Source organism: Lissotriton vulgaris, chromosome 1_2, assembly GCF_964263255.1.
Source record: "Lissotriton vulgaris chromosome 1_2, aLisVul1.2, whole genome shotgun sequence".
NCBI lineage: Eukaryota > Metazoa > Chordata > Amphibia > Caudata > Salamandridae > Lissotriton > Lissotriton vulgaris.
This window is the reverse complement of record NC_141686.1, coordinates 351391466-351418632: the sequence shown is the minus strand read 5'-3', so window position 1 is coordinate 351418632 and position 27167 is coordinate 351391466. Positions and strand designations below refer to the sequence as shown.

Here is a 27167-nt window from a genome sequence, read left to right as displayed (position 1 = left end):
TTCCTACGTTTCAGGGCTTGCTTGTACTCTGATCTTGATAAAATTATTCGACTAGTGGCCCTAGGCTTTTTGGCGAGTGCACATTTTAACTCAGTTAATAGAGTGGTACACGTATGATCAAACCAACCCGGTCCGTTTCTACGCTGCTCTCTTACAGGTCTGGTGAACCTGGCATTGATTAATCTGTTAATACCATTAAAAGCAGATAAAACCCTTTCAGAGTCAGTATTGTTTTCAAGGATAAGAGTGATATCTGTCAGACATTCTTTAACAATAAAACTTGTTAATTCTTTAGCTTTCTCCCCTATCCATCTTAGTCTTACTCCATTTGGTCTGTGGGGTTCCACATTAGTAATAGTAGTTCCTGCTGTAACAAGACTTCCAACCCAGAAAGAACATTCTAAAATAATACAGTTGTGATCGCTTAAGGAAGTGACTTCGATCCTAGGGGGGGCACAGTATGGGATGATATTGGAAGAAACAATCACATGATCAATAACTGAGCTAGTCTTCCAGTTCTTAAACGTAGGGATGGTCTGACCATCTTCATCTTTGGAGAAGCCCAGGATTTCCAAATCATAACAGCCCATAAATGTATGTAATATCTCTCCATAGCTGTTATGCCTAAAGTGCAGGTCATCCATACCAGTATTATTTATAACCCCACAGACTTTTTGGGTTGACAATTCACATAGCAGGATATTAAAATCACCCACCCAAATAAAATCAAAAGAAACATACATTTCATTATTTAAGTTATCAAAGACGCTAGCCAAGTCATTTACTACTGACGTCCTAGAGTTATCAAAAACATTATTGTAGTAGTTTACTAGTAGTAAATTACGAACTTGGTCCTCAAGGAGCCAAAGAATTTGCGCATGTGCTCCCACAGTCAAATACCATTTTACTACAATTCGCCGATTGATAGAAACTAATATCAAAAGGCCACCTTTAGCTCTGCCTGATATGGAGCCTTGTGCCAACAAATTATAAGAAACAAACCCCTCATAATTGACATCTTCCCTACACCAAGTTTCCTGGAAACAAAGGATATCATGAGTATTAATAAAGTTCTTACAGCCTAGGACACTCCCCTTAGATTTCAATCCGGCAATGTTCCAGCTAACAATTGTTATACCTTTGGTACCCCTTGTTCTACTACTATCTGGGACAGTGGTTTCATTTAGGACACCTCCCACATTGGGATTTCCATTAAATATGTCCCCGCTGTCAATAATCGGATTTGAATCAGCCACCAAATGTAGAGCCGGATCCAGATGATTCTCGCTTAGTTCCATCCCCTGGCTATTTGAAAACAGACACAGGGGAGACCCACAAATCTGAGTATGTCAATCATTACAATCCAGGGAGCTTAGGGCTTGATATCTGTTTTGTATTGGTACCCCAAAAACTGGACGAAGAATAGGTGTTAAAGGTCTACTTCTATTGAATTCAGGGGGTGCTTTAATCAAATGACTATAGAAGTAGCCAAGTGGACGCACACATACACTGTTCTCATCACAATTTAGGGAAGCAGCTCTTAACAGGACAGTTGCAGCGTGTTGGGGATGTTTAAAATTAACAATGACACAATCGCCCCTGCAGGTCTTTCTAGCAATACCAATCCAATTTACCCTTCTAGTGGTCAATATTTGATCAGAGTAGGCAGTTGGGAACCCACATTGCTTATGCAGCCAAAAGACTGTTTTATTTTTAAGTAATTCATGTGATTCCTGCTGATACTGGGTCAAATATTTATCAGAAGATCATACATTAGTAAAAACCACCACATAAGGTGCACAATCGGGGGGAGGTTGATGAAATCACTTTTCTTCACTTCTAACGGCCCGTCTTACTCTCTGGTACTATTATTGTCCGTTTTTTTCTGACTGACTATTGGCACGGGATCGGGCGTAGCTGCTTCGGTTACAATCAACCCCCCATTAGGTGGCTTAGGTACATCTTTACTGGCTCCTGAACCGTTAACAACATCCCTAGATCTTCCTGCCAAATCAATGTGGGTGTCCAAAAGACCGCCTAATCTTAACACTTCTGCAGAAATCAGGTCAAGTTTAACCACTAGGGGTTTGATAATCTGTTCTACCTTTGCATCTATAATACTAACTAGAAGGTCAAATTGCTCATCATTCAATTTGACTGTGCCTTGCTTATCCACTGGCACTGCGTCACCACCGGTGCTTTTAGGTGGTGTTACAGCTCTTTTATTATTGCGAGTTACACCACGTTTAATTTGTACCTTCCTACAAGCCCTCAATGCTCTAGGACCGGGGTGCGCTGTGCTGGGGTATCATTGGGTACATCCAGTATATCCTAGTTAGGGGCTACCTGGGCTAGCTCTTCTGTTATTAAAACATTAGTGTTACCAAGTTCACAACTATCGTCCGATGATAATACGGCTAATGGGGTAGGCGATGTAGGGGATATAACAGGAGGACTCCCCTGGCCTAACGATAAACGCCGATCATTATTAATTCTATTAACTACTTTCACCAGGTAGTTGTCCAGCATGGCTAACACTGGCGGGGTCTTAACGGATTTCTGTTTAGACATTGCTAGCTCTAAAGACAGATCCTTAAAAATGTTATAAGTAAATACAAAATTAAAAACAAAGCTATCATGAATTCCGAATTATAGTATTATAATTTAAATCAACTCAAGGTCATATAACAATAGGGCTCAGATAATGCTGAGAAATTCTCTGGGGTATTCACGAGTCTCACTTTGCAAGTGTGAATAGTGTCTGCTTCAATAACCAAAATCGGTGGCCCAGCCCAGCCACGTCCTGCTCCGGACTGCCTCAGACTGTCCCGCCCTTGTCCCGGGCTTCTCCCGGCGCTGCCCGCACGCGTCCCGCGATGCGGGAGGCGTTCTGAGTTCTTAAAGCGCCTCCAGGCGTGTTGGGAGAGTCAGGGTAGTGCGCCGCCCCCGCGGCTGCTGGGAATGTAGTTCGCCTGGGTGGAACTACGGCGTTGCGAGTCCTGCCGTTCCCCTCACGGCGTTGACAGAAAGGAGATGATGCCGTTGCCCTCACGGCATGCGGTATGCTCTGCAAAAGTGGCCCCCAGGAGCGCTTCGAGTTCTTAAAGCGCCTCCGGGCGCGTTGGGAGCGTCAGGGTAGTGCGCCGCCCCTGGGGCTGCTGGGGAATGTAGTTCGCCTGGGTGGAACTACGGCGTTGCGAGTCCTGCCGTTCCCCTCACGGCGTTGACAGAAAGGAGATGATGTCGTTGCCCTCACGGCGTGCGGTATGCTCTGCAAAAGTGGCCCCCAGGAGCGCTCGGCGCTCCAAGTTCTTAAAGCGCCTCCGGGCACGTTGCGAGTGTCAGGGTAGTGCGCCGCCCCCAAGGCTGCTGGGGAAAGTAGTTTGCCTGGGTGGAACTACGGCGTTGCAAGTCCTGCCGTTCCCCTCACGGCGTTGACAGAAAGGAGATGATGCCGTTGCCCTCACGTTCCACAGGGTTCCTCCCTTAGTCCGCTCCTCTTTAATATCTATCTCATGCCACTGAAATATCTGGCTGAGGAGCTCGGGGCTAAGGTCATGGCTTATGCTGATGACATGCAGCTGCTGTTCACTTGGGATAAAACATCTGTCTCTGCCTCAGCAGCACAACAGTGTCTGGTTTCCATCTTTAAATGGCTGGCGGATGCACAGCTAAAATGCAACGAACAAAAGTCCGAGATCTTGCTTTATGGCAAGTTTCCCGGTGACTTTTGTGAGCAGCTGTGGCCTCCTGACTCCCCGCTCCCTCCCATGTCGGGACAGCCTGTAAAAAATCTGGGACTATGGTTCGACAAGAGTCGTTCTTTTTCCACTCATATCAAAAAACTGGTAGGTTGTTGCTTTGGCCTCCTTAAGACTCTGCGGACCTTCTTTCCGCTTCTCCCTCAAACGGCTAGAGAAACTGTCACCTGTGCCTTCATTCTTTCCCTCCTGGAATACGCCAATGCTCTTTTTGTTGGGTCCCCTGGATACCTGCTCAAGAAGCTTCAGGTAGTCCAGAATGCGGCCGCCAGATTGCTTTTGGGCATCTCAAAGAGGAATAGTGCTTTTCCCTTATTACGCTTTCTTCACTGGCTTCCTGTTGCTGACAGGGTCAGGTTCAAGTCGTTAGTTTTGGCCCATCGTGCCCTCCATGGGTCTGGCCCCCTCTACCCCCAGAGGAGATTTTCCTTCTATCTCCCGACGCGTGCGCTTCGATCTAGGTCTTTGCGTTTTGCTCGGGTTCCTCGCTTCAAGCTTCAGAGGATGGGCGGGAGCTCCCTTGCAGTGAAGGCCAGTGTAGCCTGAAATGCCCTCCCCCTTTCTTTGCGGTCCATTCAGAACCTTGTTGTGTTTAAGGAAAAACTCAAGACCCACCTTTTTACCTGTTAAGCTTCCTTCTTTACCCCTCTGCATCGCACTGGGACACTCATGAGTATCCGTGCACGTTATAAGTGGATTTAACATAACATAACATAACATTACTTATTTCCAGTGTGTAGGTCTTTGTGCCTGGGGATGAATTGTGTTTCACGTGTGTGTGTGCACGGCAGAGCACAATGCCTGTGTAATTGTGCAGCATTGAAGATGTGGTTAAGAGATATCTGGTTTATTACATTAATCCATTTATAAATAAGGTGTGAGGCTGTACAAGTGAGAGTTGGAGTTTGTGTCACATCTGTGAATACACAATTGAATGGACTTTTAAAAAAAGCAATTTATTTTGTGTGCGTGTTTGTTGCAAACATTTGGCGTGTGTGTTGCAAGCATTTTGCCAAAGACAAGCCTGTCTGCTCCCAGGCACACCTGGCCGCCACTGCTGGGACCAGAAGTCATGTAGTATACTCAATATTTCTCATATTCTGCATAAGATCTAAAGTCTTTCAGGTACACAGGTTTTAGTATCTCCCCCATGTTTGTCTCGTTTTTAGAGGCAAATGGCGTGCATGCCAGCCACACATATAGAGTAATCTGGTACTCAACAGACCTCAGTTTGGACCGACAAACAATAAGACTCTTCTACATCCTCAGATTGAGGAGTCGTTAAAAGCGGCTTTACTAAACCCACCCATCCTAGGCAAAGATAAGGTGGAAATACTCAAATTATTAGAATCTCCTAAGATGGATATCCTGTTCTTAACTTGATCAAAGCCCGGTCTTTCAAGTCAGTTAGAATTTCCTCAGGCATCAGCAGAAATGAACAGGTGGGTCATGTGGAAGTGTTTGACACGAGATGGCAATGAAAAAGCAATGGAGTCCCGGTACAAATGATGTCGATCAGAAGAACGCTTTTCCTCAGATCCTCCTTTTTCCATTGAGTGGCAAATACTTTAAGAAATGTCAATGTTCATAAATGTAAATGTAAATGTGCTGGACTTGTAAAGCGCACAGCTGCCCGTAAGCGTCCCGGCGCTTGCTTAGGGAACCCGTCCTGGTATTCCCCTGTGAGAAACCACGGCAGGGTGTCCACAAGGTGAAAGCCAGGCATCCCGCCGCGAGGGGCCGTAGTGGAGATTAAGCAAGCTATTGCCCAGAGTCGCAGAGTGTGACCCCGTGAGTTGAGTAGGCACCAGAGCGAGAATTGTCGAGTCTGTGGAATTTTGAGCCTGAGACCCGCCGAGGCGGGGAATCGAACCCTGGTCCACGGTCGATCTCAGCTTCCGGGTCTGCCGCCTCTAACCACTGAGCCACGCTTCTCCACCATAAGGCCATCCGTTTCTTGTTGGAGCATCATCATCATCACATTGGTGTTGTGAATGTTAGAGGGTGGAGGCTTGATGGTCTGGACACACATTGTACAGAGCACTGGCAGACACTGAAAGTACAAACAGCAGGAGACCAGGACAGTTACTCCCAAGGCAAGGAAGATGAGGATCTTCCACCCCCACTGGGAAAGGAGGCCCCAGATCCAGCCTGTGAGGGACCAGTTGCCTTCATCCATATGAATTTCGGAAAAAAGGCAATGCAGACGTTGGATGGCATCGTACACTGTTGGTGCATTGTCTGGGATGTACACACACCACCACGATCAGCAAGGATGATGTCTAGGGCCATCCTGTTCTGAAGCGTTATGAGGCGGTCCGCCTGTAGCTCTGCTGTGATGTTGGAGAGACACCAGCTGTTACTGTGATGGTGGCTTCAATGACCCTGGTCAGTCCACGTACAGCCCGACTGTTGGCCATGGAGCCCCAGAAAGGAAGGAAACCTTTAAAGAAGTCCCCGGTTTCCTGGCCTGCTGTATCCTTGGCTGATATGACGCCCCTACGTGAGCGCCGCAGAGCGCCCTTCATTGACAGGTGGTAACCTCCATGGGTAGAATACGTTGGTGGAAGGAGGAAGGCTAGATAGCAGGTACCAGACCAGTTACGGGGGAGCCAAGTGTAGGCGGCAGTGCCACAGATGTAATAGGTGTTGGGGGATGCCACCAGCTTCAGAGGAAATGTAGAGTTTAAAGTTTTTGTGATATCACACGTACTGGTACCAACTTTATTAGTCCCTAGGCCATGGCTGCAGACACGGCCTTGCACATTTATGACATTCACAGTGTCTCGTTCAGTAGGCAGTATCCTTCTTATGCGGACTCTGGAAAATGTTCGTTGATTAGTTGAGTTTAATACTACCATCTCACTGAGTTCATCTGGTGGTAGTAGCGTTGTGGATGAGCTGGTTGGGCAAAAAGGAGCATTGGCATGGCCGGATCTGTTCCTCCAGAATTAATCCCGAAATGTTCCAAGGGCAGAATTGGCAGTACCATTGACAGTGTAGGCCTCCTGCCTCAACATCCACCATGGAAGACAAGACCCAGAGATGGAAAAGGGGTAGGGAAAGAATGGGACAGGGTGTATCATGGAATGCGGCATCAGTCCACACACCTAGCAGTTGGAAGTGTTCATGATCAGCTGGTGATGATGCAACATTTGGATGAAGGTGTTGTTGAAGAGTTCTGCACGGCGGGGAAATTCGTGGGCTGGTAACGTGTAATACTGGTGTTCTGCATAAAGCATTTCATATGTCGAAGGCTGACATCTTGTTTCTAGATTCGGGCATTTTGGACGGCGGCCATTGTGCTAAGCCAGGGACCTCTAGTGGCTGTTGGTGCTTGCTTCACTGGGCGCAGGTGCCAAGGGCCCTTATGGCTTACCTCAGTCTGACACACCAGCACTACTCTCAGCCGGGGAAGATCACAGCCTTACAGCCTGAAGGTACTTGGCGAAGTCAAGGGCAAGCCTTCCCTCGGTGGCGCAAAACAATTGTTCTTGGTGTTGAGCAGAGTTAAGGGAGGGTTCCTTTCAGTATGCTGTCACTCTCTGCTTCCGTAGATGTAGAATGCAGTCTGGCATCGCTGAATGGGACAAATGTCGGGACTGTTTCTGTAAAGAGTACGAAAGGTATTAGTTAGACTGTGCAGATAATCAGTTTTTATACCCAATGCTGTACAAACATATTAGTAGTATGGGACTGACTATCAATCACACTCTGTACTGAGTAAGAGCCATTGTATCAGCTACAATTGATTGTGTCAGCACGTTTTTGACCGAGGTCCAAACGCGCCTCCACAACATCAATGGTTGGATCTTTATCAGGTCCTCTAAGTAAGGGATTCCTAGTTCCATATGAGAGGCATAAATTGACGTGCCTCTCGGGGTGGCTAAAAGAAATCTTAAGAAAGTATTTTCTGCTACCTGGAGTGCACTAGTATCAGTATGACCCCAGACTCCCGCTCCGTACAAAGCAATGGCCTGGCACTTGGCGCTATACATTTTCAGGAGCTCCACTGGTGCCCTCCTCCCCAATCTCTGAGAAAAACTCATTAGGGCCGCTGTGGATCTTCTGAACAGGTGGCATCTTGCCTCTACTGCTGGGCTCCATGACAGTCTTTCGTCTATCATGATTCCAAGGTATGGATACTGAGCAGTAACCTCAAGTTTTTGGTTATCGAGATAGATGTCTTTTACTCGTTTTTTCATAGAACCAGTTATCATGACAAACGTTTTTTAACATTCACTTTTAAGTCAAGACTGCCCATGAAGGCTGTGTACCTGTTCAGAGAGTTCTGTAGTTCTCGCGGTGTGCGCGCGAGAATGACGGCGTCGTCCGCGTAGAGCAGAGCAGGGATCAGGCGCTGTTTTACACGTGGGAGGTCCTTGGCCCCCCTCATCATCTCCAGCTCCAGGCCGTTGGTATACAAAGTGAAGAGGAAGGGGGCCAGGACGCAACCCTGCCTGACTCCTCGCTCCACGCCGAAAGGCGCTGTCAACTCTCCGTTCAGGCCAAAGCACACTCTTGCCGAAGCTCTAGAGTAGAGTTCCCTCAAGAAATCTAAAAGAGGGGAATCCACACCCATTTGCCTTAAGACCGTCCACAGCTTCGTGTGGGAAACGCAATCGAAAGCTGCGGACAGGTCTACGTAGACCATGTACACCATACTCTTCTTTGCCTGTGTGTATTTCCCCAGAATAAGACTAAGATTTAGGGCCTGCTCTACCGTTCCGAACCCCTCTTTAAAACCGAACTGGAGATTGGAGATGATGGCTCTTTCATCCGCCCATTGCTGAAGTCGCTCCAGTATGACTCCCCCGACAACCTTGCCCAGTGAATGGGGACCATGATAGACTTAGTCCAGGAGTTTAGGAGACCCACATTTGCAGCTGCTGTACAGACTCTGGTAAGAACGGGAGCCCAGAGTTCCAAGTTAAATTTAAAAAGGTCCACGGGACCCCATCTGGGCCAGGGGCTTTCCCGTTCCTGCTTGATTCTAGGGCCACTAGTAAATCGGGTATATCAAAATGCAATAAAATTGGATATTCTACTATTAGGAGGATGTTAACAGGCTCGGTTATAATAGAATTATTTTTAAATAAGTTTGTGAAGTGAGCTGAGCCACCCATGTTTCTTCATCAATGGCCACTTCAAACTTTGGGCGATTGTTGTCGATGAGATAAGGGGATCTAACAGTTCGCCAAAAGGCCTCGCTGTTTTTAGCAACAGCACTCGAGTAGAGATCTTCCCAAAGTTTCTGTTTTAATTCCTGTATTCTCAGTTTACGTGCCCTTCCGTATTGAGACCTAAGGAATTGAATCTGCCCCGCATCTCTATGTTTATTATGCAATGCGACTTTTAATTGAGTAAGGGCCGTGGTACAACTATGATTAAACGAGCCGTTCTTAATAAGGGTCTTGGGCGTCGATTTTGCAGTCAATAGTCCTTTGATTTTTTCTAGTATTTGACCGAAGTTAATTAAGACTTCATCGTGATTTACCGATAAGTCCAGACATTTAATAATATTGGGATATGCCACGTCAACCAGTTTCTTTGGGATTTCATTTGGATTAATTTTTCCCCATTTTAATGTATAGCCATTGTGTTTGCCCAAATCTATCTTGTTCTGGGCGAGGGTTTTTGCTATTACTATGTTTTGGGGTTTGTAATCACTTAGATTGATGTCCATCCTCAGAGCGAGGTGATCGCTCAATGAGTTTACAATGACCCGAAAAGCACTAGCTGTGTGCGACAGGCCTGGTGACAGGAAGATGTAATCAACTGTCGTTTGATGACCCCTGCCCACGTAGGTCGGATGGAGGGTGTTTTGGTCTGAGTTTAGGGTGTTAGCTATTACTAGGGCCAGATCAGAAAGCAGGTTGTTCAAGGCATTTCCCGCCTTAGTATGAGCAAAATGCACCAGTGGGGCATCAAATTCATCCACAATCCCACAGCAAGCTGATTTCGTCTGCGGGCAAGGATGAAGATTGAAATCACCGCCCCAAAGAAGATGAGTTATCTGTGACCGTCCTTCAGCCGGAAGGGTTGAATTAATCTCTCTTGAACATTACGTAGAAGGGTCAAAAATTGGTCATCCTCTAAATTATTATAGGAGTTGACCAAGAGAATTGTCTTCTTGTTCTCAAAAGAAAGAGAGAGAATTTGAAAATTTGGATCTGAGTGAACGTTAGGCACTTTTAAAAGTTTTAAGGTATTTGCAATATATGTTATTAGCCCTCCTTTGGGTCTGCCTATTGAGCTTCGTACGGCTGGAATGAAGTAAGTCTTATAGCCCAAGAGATGGAGCTCTGTTGTCGTCCATGTCTCTTGGAGACAAATTATTTTACATGGCTTCAAAAAATGAAGGGCCGTCCCATCCTCTACCCTTGGACGTAGGCCCGCCACGTTCCAGACAAGAATGGGTATTAGGAGAGTATCAGGTTTTGTACCTGCGGGTTCGGTGGTTATCGAGGGTGTACTTGTTTTTAGGGAACTCCAATTCCAGGGCGGCCAGCCACCGGAAACTCACAGAACGCCAACTATTTCTTATATGTATCCGCTCCGCTTACGCTATTCTCAAAAAATTATCTCGGGTTAGTAGATATCCATGGAGCCACAAAAACTCAGGCATGGGTAGTTCTAAATCCTACATCTGCAACTCGCCAGGATGGTGTAATTGTGCAGCATTGAAGATGTGGTTAAGAGATATCTGGTTTGTTACATTAATCCATTTATAAATGAGGTGTGAGGCTGTACAAGTGAGAGTCGGAGTTTGTTTCACATCTGTGAGTACACAATTGAATGGACTTTTTAAATAGCAATTTTTTTGTGTGCATGTTTGTTGCAAACATTTGGCGTGTCTGTTGCAAGCATTTTGCCAAAGACAAGCCTGTCTGCTCCCAGGCACAACTGGCCACCACTGCTAGGACCAAAAGTCAGGTAGTAACCTCAATATTTCTCATATTCTGCATAAGACCTTAAGTCTTTCAGGTACACAGATTTTAGTATCTTCCCCATGTTTGTCTCGTTTTTAGAGGCCAATGGCGTGTATGCCAGCCACACATATAGAGTAATCTGGTACTCAACAGACCTCAGTTTGGACCAACAAACAATAAGACTATTCTACATCCTCAGATTGAGGAGTCGTTAAAAGCGGCTTTACTAAACACACCCTCCCTAAGGCAAAGATGAGGTGGAAATACTCAAATTATTAGAATCTCCTAAGACGGATATCCTGTTCTTAACTGAAACCTGTTTGTCAGAGGGATCTTCTCCAGATCTCCAGAAGCCATACCCGAAGATAACCAAAAGAGAACAAGCTCAGAGGAAAGAGTGAGATAGCAGCAATTATTCACCAGTGGATCCACACATCTCTTTTACAAATTACTCAAACTGAAGGGGTAGATCTGCTTTCCATTCTCAAGTTTCGAATTGATGACGACAACTCGGTCCCTGAAGATAATGAATTTGCTGATTTAATGATGTTGAATTTACACCAACACATTACATGCTCAGATCACATAAAACGAAATCCCTTAGATCTGATCTGGGCGTATAATTCAAATTGACTGAATATAATCATCCTTCCTTGCATTCAGTCCAATCAGTATTTGATCAGCGTTTGTATTTCGGTAGATTTTTCTAGCTTGATCCACAAGCAGGAAATGAAACCATACACACATGGCAATACATTAATACAGAGCCAGTGTTATCAACACTTTCAAACCCCTCCCCGCTCTTCCCATCAATTGAAGACATTCTCTCTAAAGAAAAATAATCCACTCTGTAGCTCAGACATGCTAGTGACCCACACCCCTCAAATCCAACAGCGTGTTATAAACCGCACCAGACCAGTGCCCTGGTACAAGCCAGAGTTAAAGGAGGCAAAATCTGCATTGCATCGACACTGGCGGGAAAGGGATGATGAAGAGAGCAAAATCACATTTTAAATTGAGCTTGAGGAATAGAAAGGCAAACCCGTTCCATGCAAAGTCCTCTTAATAGGCAAAAAAAATCTTAGCAGCAAATGAAAATTGTTTTTTGATATCCTGAATGATTAGTCGCCCCCAGATGAAATGAGAACTTCCCTGACTCCTATTGAGGCATTCTGTGCCAATCTAAATACTTAACAGAAACATTCTTTAAAGATAGTGTAAACAAATACAGCAGCAATAATTCTGAAGTTGAGTCTGAAAATCACTCTACTCTCCTTATCCTTGTTTGAAGAAATAAAGAGCTTCATGAATTTATGATCAAGGTCAAATTCGGGTCACCAACTGACCCTTGCCCTCCAGCAGTCATGGAATCTCTGACCTCAACAATCAATGAAATGAAATGAAATGAAATTAAATTAGGCTTTTGTATAGCGCATGCTGTCACCCTACGGGTATCCTGGCGCTCAGACTTGAAAAGAATAGACCGGCACAGAGACCAGAAATAGCAGTAAGGGGAGTCTTAAGGATCTGACTTGGGGAAGAGCCAGGTTTTCAGGCCCTTCCTGAACTCCACCAGGGATCTGGCTTGTCTAATGTGCTGCGGCAGCCCATTCCATAGTTGGGCGGCTGCCGTGCTGAAGGCCCTTCCTCCCATCCTGGAGCGTCTAAATCTGGGAGTGGTCAGAAGGCCAGTACTAGAGGATAGGAGCTGCCTTATTGGAATATACCAGCTGAATTTCTCTTGTAAGGGGATAGGGCCTAAGTTGTGCGCCGCTCTGAATGAAATACAGAGTGATTTGGGGGCGCTAGAGGGCGCACACGCGGAATGGCTGCCTGACACTGCAGCTCCCGCACCTTGGCCATATATCCTTTGAATATCCATGACCACAGATGACCAGTACTGCTTCTGACCCGGCCACCCGACACACGGCACTGTCCTCTACCCTCGTTCCGGAGCCCGTCTCTATCCTACCCTCGGAAGCGGAGATCTCGCCGAGTGAAGTCGGACCGGTGAGGACCCAGGCTGATGCTGGACGTGGCGGCCGGCTGCGGGGATCTGCGAGAGGCCGGTGCTTGCCACGCGGCTCTGGGCCCCACCTGCCCCGGAGCTCGCGGACACTGTACGCACCCCGTTCTGCCTTCGGATCGCTGCGTGGCCGGGAGGTCTGCTACCTGGCTGCTGGTCCCCCGCGGCGTGCGGGCACAGGGGGTGCCCTCCTCGGAGGATTGACGGCGGGACCTCCGGTAAGATGTGCTGCCTGGCGGACCTGGGGCTTCCTATTGTTGTTCGCCGGAGGATACCGCCGCAGCCCCATGCGTGGTGAGTGGCGCTCTCCCCTGCGGTGCCTACCTACTGCTATTGCCCTGCGCCTGGCGCCTGCTGCGGCTGGGGCGGGCTGCGAGGCCCCGCACCGCTCCTGAACTGCCTTGCTTGGGCCCCGGGGCCTGCCGACCCGCCTGTTCATCCCCGAGTCCCTACGGGGGCCCCTTGGCACCTGCTGCCTCACTGCAACGCGGCCCTCCACTGCTCCTGATTGTGTTCCCGGTCGGGCCTGCTGGACACCTGTACCACCGCCTCCAGCGTGCTGCACTTTCTCTCCGCATACCCTGGCCTGGCATCGGGCCTACCTCGCCTGAGGGCCCTTGCGTTGCTGTGGCCCTGTCTGCATTTGTCGGGCCTGCCGGACACCTGTACCACCACTTCCAGAGCGCTGCACTTTTCTCTGCACGTCCTGGCCAGGCATCGGGCCTGCCTCCCCGGAGAGCCCTCGCACTGCTGCGGCCCTATCAGCCTTTACAGCCGCGAAACAGACAGCCTGGGCCTCTAGCCTGCCCCCTCCTGCCTGCCACCACTGGAGCTGCGTGTACTGCGTTGCCCTCCTGTACCGCGGCTGGACGCTCCTGCCCACAGTTGTTAGGAACGGGTTTCTCCACGCGTTGCTGCCTTCCTGACTGTCTGGTCCCGGCTGGAGCTACGCTGGTGCGACCTGGATGGTTGGTGGCGCCGATCTAGAGGCCCAAGATGGTTCGTCCCGAAAACCGCCAAACAAAGATCAGCTTTGACGGCGCCAAGAAATCTACGAAGGCAGTTCCAGCTGATCATAGCTCCGGCGCCGCTTCCACCTCCACTCTTTCCTCTCCGGCCAAGGAACTTGACCTGCACCATCTATTTCAGGAGATGCGACAGGGATTCGCGACCGTGGTAGAGAAGGTGGACGGTGTGACCGCTAGACTTGACGCTCTGGCCCACAGGGTGGATCGGCATGAGAAACGACTTGCGGCCACGGAGCAACGCATTTCTGATGCAGACGATGTCCCCTCCACTCATACAACACAGCTAGCTCGCATGGACAATCTTCTCAGGATTATTGCAGTGAAGAACGAAGATTTGGAAGCCCGTAGTCGACGCAACAACATCCGCGTCACGGGTATTCCGGAGTCCACCAACACGGGCAGGATGGAGCTCTACGTTGAAAAGATCCTCAAGGGATCCATAGGCGAGGATGCTTTTTCTCCACAGTTCATTGTTGAGCGTGCACATCGGTCCTTGGCTCCTGTCCCTAAGCCTGGCCTACCACCCCGGCCAATCATCGCCAAGCTGTTAAACTACCGTGACCGCGATGTGGCTCTGAGAGCTGCTCGCACTCAAAGAACCCTCCAATACGATGGCGTAACTTTTTCTATCTATCCGGATTTTACCCCCATGGTGCAGGAGGAACGGCGTAAATTTCTCCCCGTGAAGAAGAAATTACGTGAAGCGCAACTGGACTACGCCCTGCTCTACCCGGCGAAACTACGGATCACGCACCAGGGGAAGCAGCGTTTTTTCACAAACCCCCAAAAAGCCGAGGATTACTTGAAATCACTCCGTAGGGCCAGGGGTGGTGACCGTGCTGCTGCTGATGACTTGGGGGATGACGATCCTTCTGCTGCGGAGAACGACAACTGACCATAAACATTTATCTGAACTGCATCTCCGCCCACCTAGTGCGGGCCTGCTACCTCTTCATCCTGTTTGATCCGAGGTGGCCGCCTCCTGGATGGGACTTGGCGGTGTCTGGACACTTCTGTGGTAATGTATACCAGGATCCGCTTGCCTAGCCCTGGCCTCCACCGAGGGCGGTACAGTTTTTGGAGGCCAATGGCGGGTACAGCGGTTGTGCGCCCTCGATGTTGTTACCCCATCGGGTGTACCCCATAACGACTGTTGATATGTTAGACTTTGATGTTGGGGGAGGGGGAGGGGGGGGGGACTGAAGGAGGGACTGGATGGCTGCAGGCAAGTTTGGGGCGCTGCGGTGGGTGGGGGGGGGGTCTGTTGGGATGGGGGAGGTCTGCACACCGAGAATTGTTTTGGATTATGTCATTTCCTGTTGCACACATGGATTCGAGTCCTTTGAGAATGCCTGCATTGCTATGCGGGAGACATGATGTTATTTTACACCATACTACATGGCGGTTTCGGGGCCTCTAACGCAGCTACACTGCATGTCATGGAATGTCCGTGGGCTCAATAATGCTAGGAAATGTCGTGATGTTCTTGCCTACCTTACCAGACATAATGTACATGTTGCCATGCTCCAAGAAACTCACCTGTCGCCACAAGGGCGGACCACCTTTGCAGGTAAATGGGCTACTACCCGCACTTTCTCATCCTATTCTACATATGCCAGGGGGGTGGTCATCCTACTCCGGAACACTGTCCCGTTTCATAAATGCGGGGAACTGATAGATGGGGGAGGTCGTACGCTTTGCTCTGGGGGAGAATGGGTCACGACACTGTTACCTTTGTAAATTGCTACCCCCTAATGTGGACACGCCTACCTTCTTCACCACACTTTGCGGTAAAATCCTTGATGTGGGCTCCCGCCATATCATCTGGGGTGGGGACTTCAACCTGGCGTTGGTGCCCAGCGTGGACAGGGCTGATGGGGCTGCCCACTATAAACCTAAGGCACGAGAGGCCCTTGAGGGCATTATGGCTGAGGGGACCTTGGTGGACGTATGGCGGTCCCTGCACCAGAGCAGACAGGAGGGTACCCACTTCACTCCACAGACTGGCACCTGGGCGCGACTAGATTATTTCCTTGTCACCCCCGGCATGATATTTGGAGTCTCGACGGCCACGCACTTACCGAGGACATACTCTGACCATAGGCCAGTCCTGATGCATACTAGACTCCCGAGGTGGGACTGTCCTAGACCCCCTTGGCGCTTACAACCAGTGGCTCTGTTGGATGCCCTTTTCCGTTCTGAGCTGGGGGAGGAAATTGCGGACTTCTTTCCGAGGAACAAGGGGTCGGTCGACTCGGTGGAGCATATTTGGGAGGCCTTCAAGGTAACTGTCAGGGGATTCTGTATAACTAAAAGTTTTGGGGTCCTCCGGGACATACAGGCCACTATCCGTAAACTGCACGGGGAACTGCGAGCATTGGAGAATCGTATGGTCGAGGGGGATGACCCCGCATTACACGCAGAGTTCAGGGTCACACTGACCAAATACAAGGAGGAGGCGGACAGGGAGGCGAGATTCAAGGGGAAACACTGGCAGGCTCGGAGATATTGTGAGGGAGACCGCCCGGGTAAAGCGCTGGCAGTCTTGACTCTGGTTCCCCGCGATCGTAACACAATACTGGAGCTCACTGACACCCAGGGGCACACGATCAGGGACTCGGAGGCACTTCTTTCCACTTTCACTTCACATTATCACGATTTGTACACCACTACCGCTCCAGCAGAGATGCCCTACACTGACTATGTGAGTGCCGTAGCGCTCTGTTGGCTCAGTGACGGTGACAGGGCCTTCTTGGGGGCCCCGTTTGAGCTGGACGAAATTCGTGAAGCCATCATGTCCCTTAAAAATGGCAAGGCGCCCGGACTAGATGGTTTGCCGGCCGAATTTTATAAAACATATATTGACATAATGGCCCCAGTCCTTCGTGAGGTATATGAGGAATCACTTGCTGATGGCATTCTTCCAGGGTCCATGCGCGAAGTGGTCATCACCTCCCTCCTTAAAAGTGGTAAAGACCCCTGCTCCTGTGGTTCTTATCGTCCCCTTTCCCTCCTGAATTGCGACGTGAAGATATTAGCTAAGGTCCTAGCTACAAGGTTGTCCTTACTCATGACTACGATTGTCTTGCCAGATCAGTCGGGGTTTGTTCCCGGTCGTTCCACTTCTCATAACCTGCGCACCTTATTTTCGCTTCTCCGCACAGTTCATCCTGATCTCCCAGTCGCTGCAGTATTTTTGGACGCTTCTAAGGCCTTCGATTCGGTTGAATGGCCCTACTTGTTTTCAGTACTATCGAGTATAGGTTTCCCCAAGCTGTTCCTTTCCTGGATACAGCTCCTCTATACACGACCGACGGCGAGAGTCCTTATCAACGGCAGCCTCTCTCACCCGATTGACGTTACGAGGGGCACGCGCCAGGGCTGTCCTCTGTCCCCCCCTCCTTTTTGCGATCGCAGTTGAGCCTCTTGCTTGTCGGCTCCGTCAGCTGCATCGGGAGAGTGCCGTGCAGTGCCTGCAGCGCCAGATAGATGTCTCCCTCTATGCGGACGACATCACCCTTTATGTTAAATATCCTCACCTTCATCTCAACCCTTTATTGAGGGAGTTTGTAGCTTTTGGGGGCATGTCAGGGATACACATAAATTGGTCTAAGTCCCAGCTCTTTCCCCTCACGCACTCTGTGGTTGACTTCCCCCTCGACTACCCTCTCGAATGGTGCCGTTCGGACCTTCGCTACTTAGGCATACAGATCTCGCGGATCGGGAGGAGACCCTTTGCTCCAATTACGGTGTAGCGATCACGTCCCTTACTGCCACGGTCGACCGCTGGATCACGTTGCCAATCTCCATGGCTGGTAGGGCGTCCCTCATCAAGATGGTTGTGTTGCCCCGCTTTCTGTACCTATTTCTCAATATCCCGTATTACTCGGGCGCTTTCTTTTTCAAGACCCTGAAATCAGAGCTCTGTCGCTTGTTTTGGGGAGGCAAGGCCCCGCGGCTGAAATGGTCCACACTGATCCTGCCCTACGAGGCCGGAGGATTTGATGTCCCCGACCTTGAAGCCTACTACCTTTGCGCGCAGGCCCACTTTGCTTTTCATTGGATGGCTCCCACGCCCTTCATGCCGCAACTAGTGGTGGAGGACTGGATCGTGCATCCCATGCTGCTTAATGGTCTACTTCATTGCCCGGAGTCGATGATCCAGACACCGCACACGTCGGTTTCTTGCACCCTGGACGCTTGGCGCCGTCTGGCCAGGAGACTCTCCTACTCTTTCCCTTACTCTCCCCTTCTCCCCCTGACATTTCACCCCTCGCTCGCGCTTCTGCAGGAACGTGGTTTCCAGCTGCTCTGCGGTCGATTACGTATTGTCACCTGGGGTGATCTTTTTGCGAATAAAGTATTCAAGTCGATGGACGTCTTCTTCGCCACTCATGTCCATTCCCCACTCGATGTATTTTACTACCTTCGCCTCCGGCAGGGGATGAAGCATATCCTTCCAGACTATAACCGTGAACCAGAGCCCCTGTCTCCACTACACTTTCTACTTAGCTCCCAGGATGGGGCACACTTGGTCTCCGGCCTCTACCGCCGACTCCGGTCGGACATTGGCCCCTTGAGGCAGGTGCTCGAGCGGCCTGGAATGCAGATTTACCTACCACTCTCACCGATGAGCAGTGGCGCTACTGCTGCACGCTCACTGCCAGGATATCGGCTAGCAGCAGGCTTAAGATGATCCACTACAGGTTCCTCCAACGGCTATATTATACTCCGGTCAAAAAACTCAGGTTCCACCTTGCTGATACCGACAAATGCGAGCGTTGTCATGCTGCTCATGGCGGCTTCCTGCACCTCGCTTGGGAGTGCCCGGCCGTGCGGGCATACTGGCAACAAGTGGTGGAGGCTCTCACCGTGATGACCAAGATTACCGTGGAAGTGGACCCGCTTATCGCTCTGCTGGGGCATACGTCGCACTTTCCAAAATCCAGTAGGAAATTCATCGACACTGCTTTGCTCTTGGCTAAACGACGTGTGGCATGTCGTTGGGGCCGTGGCAGGGCACCAAAGTTCAAGGACTGGCTCTCGGATATGACCTATTGCCAAGTCCAACACGTCACTTATTCCGAACTTCTACCGCTCCCAACTAGGCCCAAAGACATTTGGGAACCACTAGTTTCCTACTTGCTGCATCTGGATGACGATGATACGACTTCGAATTGACAACTGGGGGGTGACTGGCTGACCTGGACACCCGGGTGCTCAGAGACATGCGTCCCCAGTGCTTTCCTGTCCTGCTTCTCCGACCAATAGGGTGTCTCCCTCCTGACGCATGGCTTATTCCGATGCGACATCTAGTGTAAAAGGCTGTTTCTTTCCACGCCCCAATACGCATCACACTCCCGCCCTTTCCTCACGCCTACCACTACATTAGGTCATGATACACAGCCCTGGACTTATTGCTGGCTATGCTCAACGGTTGCCATGATCGCCACCACTGATCCGTATTGTGCTCTATGCTTGATATTCCATGAGCAATTATATGGAATCGTTCTTTTCCTTTCCTTTCTATTCGAACATGTGTATGGCCTCTCAGTGTTCCCTTTTTCTTTTCCTTTTCTTTTTTTTCTGTTTACTTTTTTGTTTTCTCATTCTGGTTACCTGTTTTGGGTTGATAAGAATTGGGGAGAAAACAATGAAAAATCTGTTCTACTGCTGTAAATCCTGAAGTGTACATGCCTCTCCCCCCCCTTTCCCTTTACCCTTCCTCACTCCTCCTCTTCCCTCAATCTCCCCCCCCCCCCATCCTGCCCACCCCTTTTCCTTCTCCTCTCCCGCCAAACGCCCTCCCCCCATCTCATCCCAACACGGTTTATCGCCACCGGGCCTCCGGGATGCCGGTATCAAGGCTGTGTCTCTCAATGTTGAAGCTTAACCTGTGTTACTATTACTCTCTCGCTGCCAGCCTCTGGGTTGTGGGCATACACAGCAGTGTAATTCCCTAATTATGCAATAAAGCAGTTTTGAACACCAAAAAAAATAAAATAAATACAGAGTGATTTGAAGTGTACCCTTTCCCTAATGGGCAGCCAGTGAAGGTCTTTTAACGCCAACATAGTAGAGGACCTACGTTTCCTATTCAGCACCATCTTTACCGCCTTGGACTGGACTCTCTGCAACCCCTGAAAGATGTATTGCGGTGCTCCCAAATACAGGGAGTTGCAGTAGTCCAGTCTGCTCAGCACTATATTCCTCACTACGAGGGCGCTCGTATCTTTGGGGAGAAGTGGGAGAATCTGACGCAGCATGCGCATCAAGGAGAGGCATACCGCCACAGTTTTATTGGCCTGAGATTCCATTTGGAAGTTGGTGTCCAGCAAGACTCCCAGGTTACGCACCGTTTTGGCTGGAGTCAAAGGGTTCCTCCTCCGGTGTAAGTCTGAACTCCCGAGGTAGTTGTTGGGACAGTCTGGCTGAGGGACAGTAAACCACCTCTGTCTTCCATCCATTAAATTGTAGGGAGTTATCCTTAAGCCATCCAGCTGTCTGCCGCATGCAATCCTGAAAAGTATCCATCGATATTGCCTGTTTCCCTTCCAGGGAAAGCACCAGCTGGGTGTCATCAGCGTAGTTAATCAGGTCAATACCGAAGGATTTAATTATGAGGAGCAGGGGCTGTCGGTAGATGTTAAACAAAACAGGGCTGATCGCGGAGCCCTACGGTACCCCATGTTGCACCGGAGACTTGCTGGAGGTAAAAGGAGCCATGGTCACCATCTGTTGTCGTCCCGATAGATAGGACACTAGCCATCTTGGGGCCTGCCCCGACACCCCTATCCTCTCAAACCTTTCCACCAGTATGGCATGGCTCACCGTGTCGAATGCGGCTGACATATCGAGCAGCACCAAAATGGTGTCGCTCCCATTGTCAGCTCGCACTCGCAGATTATCCAGAACGGTCGCCAAAGCAGTCTCTATGCTATGGCCTGGGCGGAACCCAAATTGGTCCCTGTCCAGCAGATGGTTATCCTCCAGATAGCAAGAGAGGCTTTTACTGACTAGTTTTTACAGAATTTTAATGGGATAGGGCAGGAGGGAGATGGGTCTAAAATGTGCTGGTGACGTGGGGTCTAATGAAGGTTTTTTTAGCAGAGGTGTTACTACTGCCAACTTCCATGCCTCAGGGACGGTGCCAGCTTCCAGTGAATCAATCAATCAGCATTTATAAAGTGCACCCCAAGGGTATTTGGGCGCTGAGGGTGCTGCGTCTCAGTCGAAAAGCGAGGTCTTGAGCAATCCCCTGCAGAGCGTTTTCATCAATTCAGCAGCTCAAGCTATCGCTCCAAGCGCGTTTCAAAATGTTGTAGAGCTCACGATACTGAAAAACCAGGGAGAAGTCCCGGATATAACCAAGAATTTTAGGGCAATACCTCTGCTCTCTTAACCTGCAAAAACTATTGGTCAGAGAACTGTCTTCAAGAGGTTCCAGGCTTTATAACTACACCAGCTCTCAGATAATTCTTAGCAATGGAATGTCACCTCACTATTCCAGGATCAGAATATGATGCAATTTGATGATTACTTGATGAGTTTCAATCAGCTAAAACTGAATATTGAACAAAATGAGGTTGTAATTTGAAAGAATAAGACCAACGTTTGGAGCCAACTTTACTCTCCAACAAAAATGAGACTGTTACCGGAGCCTAAACCCACAGCTAAAAGCTTCTGAGTGATAATCGATAGCAATCTTAGCAAGAACCAGCAGATTGGAGCAGTAGGATCTAAATGTAGATTTATGCTGAAATTACTCAAGAGAATAACCCCACTCCTCCCACTTAAGGCAAGAAAAGCAATAGCGGTGGCCGCAGTCCTATCTAGATCTCATCATGTCAACCGAGTATATGTAAGAATGCCCAGTATCACCATTCATAGACTACAAGTAATTCACAGCGACGCAGCTTGTTTACTACATCATCTTCAGAGGTGGGCACACGCCACACCTATATTGAACTAGCATATCCCCTCTAAGACCCTCTGCCTCAGCCCTAAAGGGTCGAGAGGTCTAGCCCCTCACTTCATTGCAAACCAGGAGGAAATGCATACACCCGTACAAAACCAGAGATCGCCTCACTTGAATTTACTTTCTATTCCAAAATTACAGAGGATCAGATCAGGTGGACGCAGCTTTGGTACAAGCTCCTTCCATTCGGATCTTTCTCCCGGCTAAATCCATTTGAATCTAACTTCAAGTGTTTTCCCAGAAATCTGACAACCCACAAACCTATTCATGCTCGATTCTTCCGGGTATGAATGGTTGTCTCCTCTTTTATGTATTTCTGATTCAGTTCCAAGAAACCCCAGGTTGAACATGCTCTCTATATATGCAATGACATAACACGTGTTTTGTAGATCCTGTAGAAGTTTGGTATGTTGGTGTGTGCTTCAGTCACTGAACTGAATATTGCAAAAGAGAGGTGTACAGTGCAAGTGAGGATGTTAGCGCAGTCTTGTCTGCCAGGATATTATAAACCTTCGATTGCTGTAAGGCTGTTACAGTATTCAATTTTTGTGGTAGCACAGTGTACAATTTGAGCAGACCAGGAACAGACATAGTGTTGGAAACATTTCAAATCCGTGCCTTTCATAATATATGAACTATGTTGCGGGTATTGTGACATTTTAATGATTCATTTTTGTCTGGTTTTAGAAATAAGCGATGTTCTCATCACACTGGGGTTGGTGAGATAGGAAGGAGTATTTTGACCTAACTGTCCTGTGATAACGTGTTGTCTTTTCTCTTGTCCTCTCCTCTGCAGACATTGAGACTTGAACATCAATTTACCAGAATGGGCAGAAGACGGGCTCCAGGAAAGAAAGTGACAGCGCAGTGTTCACGTGAATCCGTAAGAGCCAGAGTCCCATCTTTACCTCTTCATGACGTCTCAACTTCAAGATCCCGAAATGATGCTCAGAGGGACCAGGACCTGGAACCGATTTCGGAGAACCTGCCCCACATTATCCTTCTATCCATGCTGGAGGAGTTGGAAGCCAAACTGGATAACTTGCTGAATACTGTGGAAGACGTACCTTCTAGAGTCGCTGGGCTGATTAAGAAAATCTGGATAGAAAAGGATCAAGGTTACCTAGATAATGGTGTAGTGTCTTTGGAGATGATCGGTCCGGCGAGCATTAGAGATTGTGCTGTTAGCCGGTCTCCTGCGACACCTCAACTGGACAGGCCAGGGGATCCGAGCTTGTGTCTTCAGCCGGTGTTCTCTGATGGGCATGCACCAAAGCAGGACTGTACCCTCTCCACGCCAATGTTTCCAGATCGACATCACCCACAGCAGGACCCGTGGGTGCAACCTGGGTTTCCATGTAGAAATGGAGTACAGCAGGATTGTCCTCTATCCCGGTGCCCTCAGACAGATCTTCCATGCAGATCACAGGAGGCAAAGCTATGTCTTCACTCGGAATTTGTTGATGGGCAGACACTACAGCAAGACCAGAGCGTACAGACGGCGTTCCCAGAAGAGTGGAAGCCAGATGAGCCCCTGAAGCAAGAACCATCCCCATTGTCTACTAATAGCTGGGACCAGCAACAGAACCTCTACCCACACCCACTATTTCCTGAAGGACACGAACCACAGCCAAACCACCGTATACAACCCACGCTACCAGATGGGAACGGACCTGATGATCCCTTGGAGGAAGAATTGATGTGTTTTGATTTCCAAGATCCCCAGGAGAATCGCAGCCTACAACCCATGTCACCAGATGGGATGTCATCAGACGAACACTTAGAGTCTGGACTATTGTCCTTTGATAATTTGGGGTCACAACAAACCCAGCGCCTACAGCAACACTTATGCTTGAAGCAGGAACTTCCTTATGCGCAGGGTCCAAACGTGAACTACGAGCTAGAATCTATGCACCCTGAAGCACAGGAACCAGATCAGAACGACACGCTAGAACAGACCTGTGCAGATGCACATGGTTCATATCAAAAGTACAAGCTAGAACCACTGCACACTGTGGCACAGGACCGAGAGCTAGAGTCAGTGCTTCCTGAAGCACAGAAACCAGATCAGAACGACGAGCTCGAACAGACCTGTGCAGATGCACATGGTTCAGATCAAAAGTACAAGCTAGAACCTCCTTGTACTGATGCAGAGGGTTCAGATCAGAACTACATACTCGAACCACTGCACCCTGAATCACAGCATCAACATCAGAACTGCAAGGCAGAACTGCTCTGTCCTGAAGAGCGGGGTCAGTGTGTACCTCCATCATTCCTAGGACTGGATACACATACTGCAGATGAAGACTCAATGGAGAGAGGAAATACAAAATCACATTTATTGCTGTTCGAAGCTACCCCAGGTATGTGTTTCACTATAAATGGACTCTTGGAGTGCATACAATCACATGTAACCTCTTCAAAATGCGTATGGGCAGATTTTAGAGGGGAGGATTATGGTTTGGATGAAACCCACTGAGCGATCTGACCCCCAGAGTACGAGTACACAGGGTGCAGATGTTTCCCTGCATTCTCCTCCTCTGGTTCCACACAGGACTGCATCCTTCCTGTGCAGAAACAGGCCTGGTAATGGGACTCTGCATGAGACAAATAGGCCAGTAGCTCTTCTCGTTCCTTGTTCGTCCCCATTCCAGGCTGAGGAACTGGAAATAGCGCAATTCATGGGAGGAATTACTGGCCAGAATCACACGTAATAGTCGGATGCAAGTGATGTGGTGTTCATTGAGAATAGCAGACATGTGCGGTCTGGAGAGGGAACTGTGTTTCTAGTTGCACAGTTACATTGGGTAAGACGCAGTCATCTCCAGTTCCTGATATAAAAATCCGAGTCTGTATTCGGCCTCAACAGCAGGGCCGACCAGGGATGTTGTTGTAACTGCAGGGTTCTCCAGGAGTGCACACCACCTCATGATAGACAGATACACAAAGGTTTTGGAACTCTGAGGTGACTTGCAATAATCTTATTATATGCACCAGGTGGTACTTTATCCCGTATAATACATGGTCACACCATCACCTTCCCCACAAACCTTGGTGCGTAGCTCCTACATATGCAGCAGCTAACATGTTTGCAAACATGAAGAATGAACTTTAAACCTCTTGGGCAAAAGTAAAAATAAAAACTGTTAGATATTTGTTGCAAAAAGATGTTAGAATCAGTTCAATAAAAGTCCATTAAAAAGAAAAAGCTGCAGGAGGGGGCGTGGCTTAGCAAGCCACGATGGCGGCTGTGTCCTGCTGAGGCTCCGCAATCGGGCTAGCTTCCTGCCCAGTTCCTGAGATCGCCGGGAGCCTCAGCTTACCGGAAAAAACACCTGGGATTCCCCCGCGCACTGGGGCGCCATTCAGACAAACTCCGAAAGCGGCAGGAGAACGACACGGACTGACTCATCTAGCGCCGGAGTCGAGCGCCGCAACTCAAAATGGCGGGCGCGGCTCCGTCCTGCGGGCACATACGCCGCCGAGAGCCGACCCGGTGACCGACGACCCCGAGGGACGGGACCAGCGGACCCCTGCGAAGGGTCCCGGAGCAACAGTGGAACCGGCCCCCAGGAGTGTGCACCGGACGGCGCCCTCTCTCGTTCCAGCACCCCGGCGCGCAAGATGGCGGCCGCCGCACCGGGGCTCCGCTGCACCGACACTGTTGCCTCACCGGGAGCCTGATCATCCTCCGGCATCGGCCGACCTACCACCGCGAGGTGCGGAGAGCCGACGGACGCGCTGCCAGCGCGGTGGTGTGCCATTCAATGGCCCGCAACCTACCAACGAGGGCGGTGAGTGCCCATCTCTTCCCCTCCTCCCCCAAGGATCTTGGTCCCGGCAGCCCCCCCCCTACCTCCTCGGGGCTCCGTATGAAGAGGCGGCACACGCCGCCGGCTGACCCGGGGATCCAGGGCGATCCCACCGCCTTGCGCCGATCGACGGACCCGAGCGCCTGACCCCAAGATGGCGCCCACAGAGGCCTAGGCGCCGGGAGTAGCGCGAGCCTCGCCACAGGAGCAGGGGTGCCCCCCCCCCGAACTCGAGACACTGCAGCTGCCGTCCGCTGCCCCGGAACCCCCTCGGATTCACACCACCTGACCTCTGGCCGGTATTGACACTGTGCCACACGCCGGGGGGGCCCGCAAGGCCTTCTGACACCGAGACTATCGGCCCCGGCGGCCGCGGACCGCCTTTGCCGCCCTGAACTGGTGGAAGCTTCCTGGGACGGGGGGGAGCCGCCCCGGAGCCGGTGGGGACAGGAGAGACCAGCTGACACTGAACTGCCCCTAACCCAGCTACGTCGACCTGCTGTTCCCGGAGTGCACGGAGGCCTGGTGGCACACTTGACGGCACCTATGGGGAAACCGAAGGCCTCGCAGGTGACGGCTGTCCCTGAAACGGCCGTTGAAAAGATGCCACACACCAGGACGTGGACGCAAGCCAATGCGTCGCAAACAGACCCTACGCTGACGGCAAAATTGGACCAGGTGTTGGCGGCGATCGAAATGTCTCGCCTTTCAATGGAAGAGAGATTGGGCGCCCTGACGACGGACATTAGCTTGATCCGCGATGAACATCGTAAGCTGGCGGACAGGGTGAAGGAAGGAGAACGAACCGTGACCGAATTACAACCCGTGGTGAAGATGCAAGAGGAAGACATGAGAGAGGTCCTACGCCGCGTGGAGGCCCTAGAAGAACGCACTGTGGACTTAGAAGGACGCTCGAGAAGATGTAACAACCGCGTCCTGGGCCTGCCGGAAGGGGTTGAAAATTCAGATCCTCTGACCTATATGGAATCCTGGACCAGATCTTTCACCCCGGAGAGTGAGCGATCGCCGTACTTCTCCATCGAAAGGGCCCACAGAGTCCCGGCCCGGGCACCCAAACCCGGCCTCCCTCCACGACCCATGCTAGCTAAATTCCTGCACTTCCGAGACCGGGATGCGGTGCTCCGTGCGGCCCGGACAGTGGGTCCCCTGCAGGTGGAGGATCAACATGTTATGGTGTTCCCAGACTACGCCCGGGAGGTCCAGCAGCGGCGATCCACCTTTCTGGAAGTCAAAAGGCGCCTTCGTGCTAACGATCTGCAATACTGCTTGCTATTCCCGGCCCGCCTTAAGGTGCTACACAATGGGAAAGCCCTCTTCTTCACTACGGCGGCGGAAGCACAAGATTGGACTGAATTCCACTGCCCACTAATCCCTAAACCCGGACCCCAGAGGACACGCAACAACGACTCCAGGCGATCTAGAAGACGGGGTGCGAGCCGTGCCCGATCTGGCCGCCCCAAAAGCCAGGCGTCCTCCCCCACGGGTTCACCCGATCTCACGCAAATCATGCAAGAGCGACGAGACGCCCTACGAGCGGTGACCGAACTACACACGTCACCCCCAGCATCGGACCTGGAAGGTCACCCGCACCTGTTCACCCCAGACAAAG

At 50.1% G+C, this 27167-nt stretch overlaps 1 protein-coding gene across 1 annotated transcript in view; it reads left to right on the top strand.

Moving 5' to 3' along the window:
• LOC147736776 (uncharacterized) overlaps positions 1-27167 on the top strand; it is a 141746-nt gene that overhangs the window by 22409 nt on the left and 92170 nt on the right. Inside the window, exon 2 of the mRNA XM_086953498.1 lies at positions 22522-24088. Coding sequence (XP_086809624.1) covers positions 22552-24088 — 1537 coding nt within the window. The 5' untranslated portion in view covers positions 22522-22551. The remainder of the gene's footprint in view (positions 1-22521; positions 24089-27167) is intronic.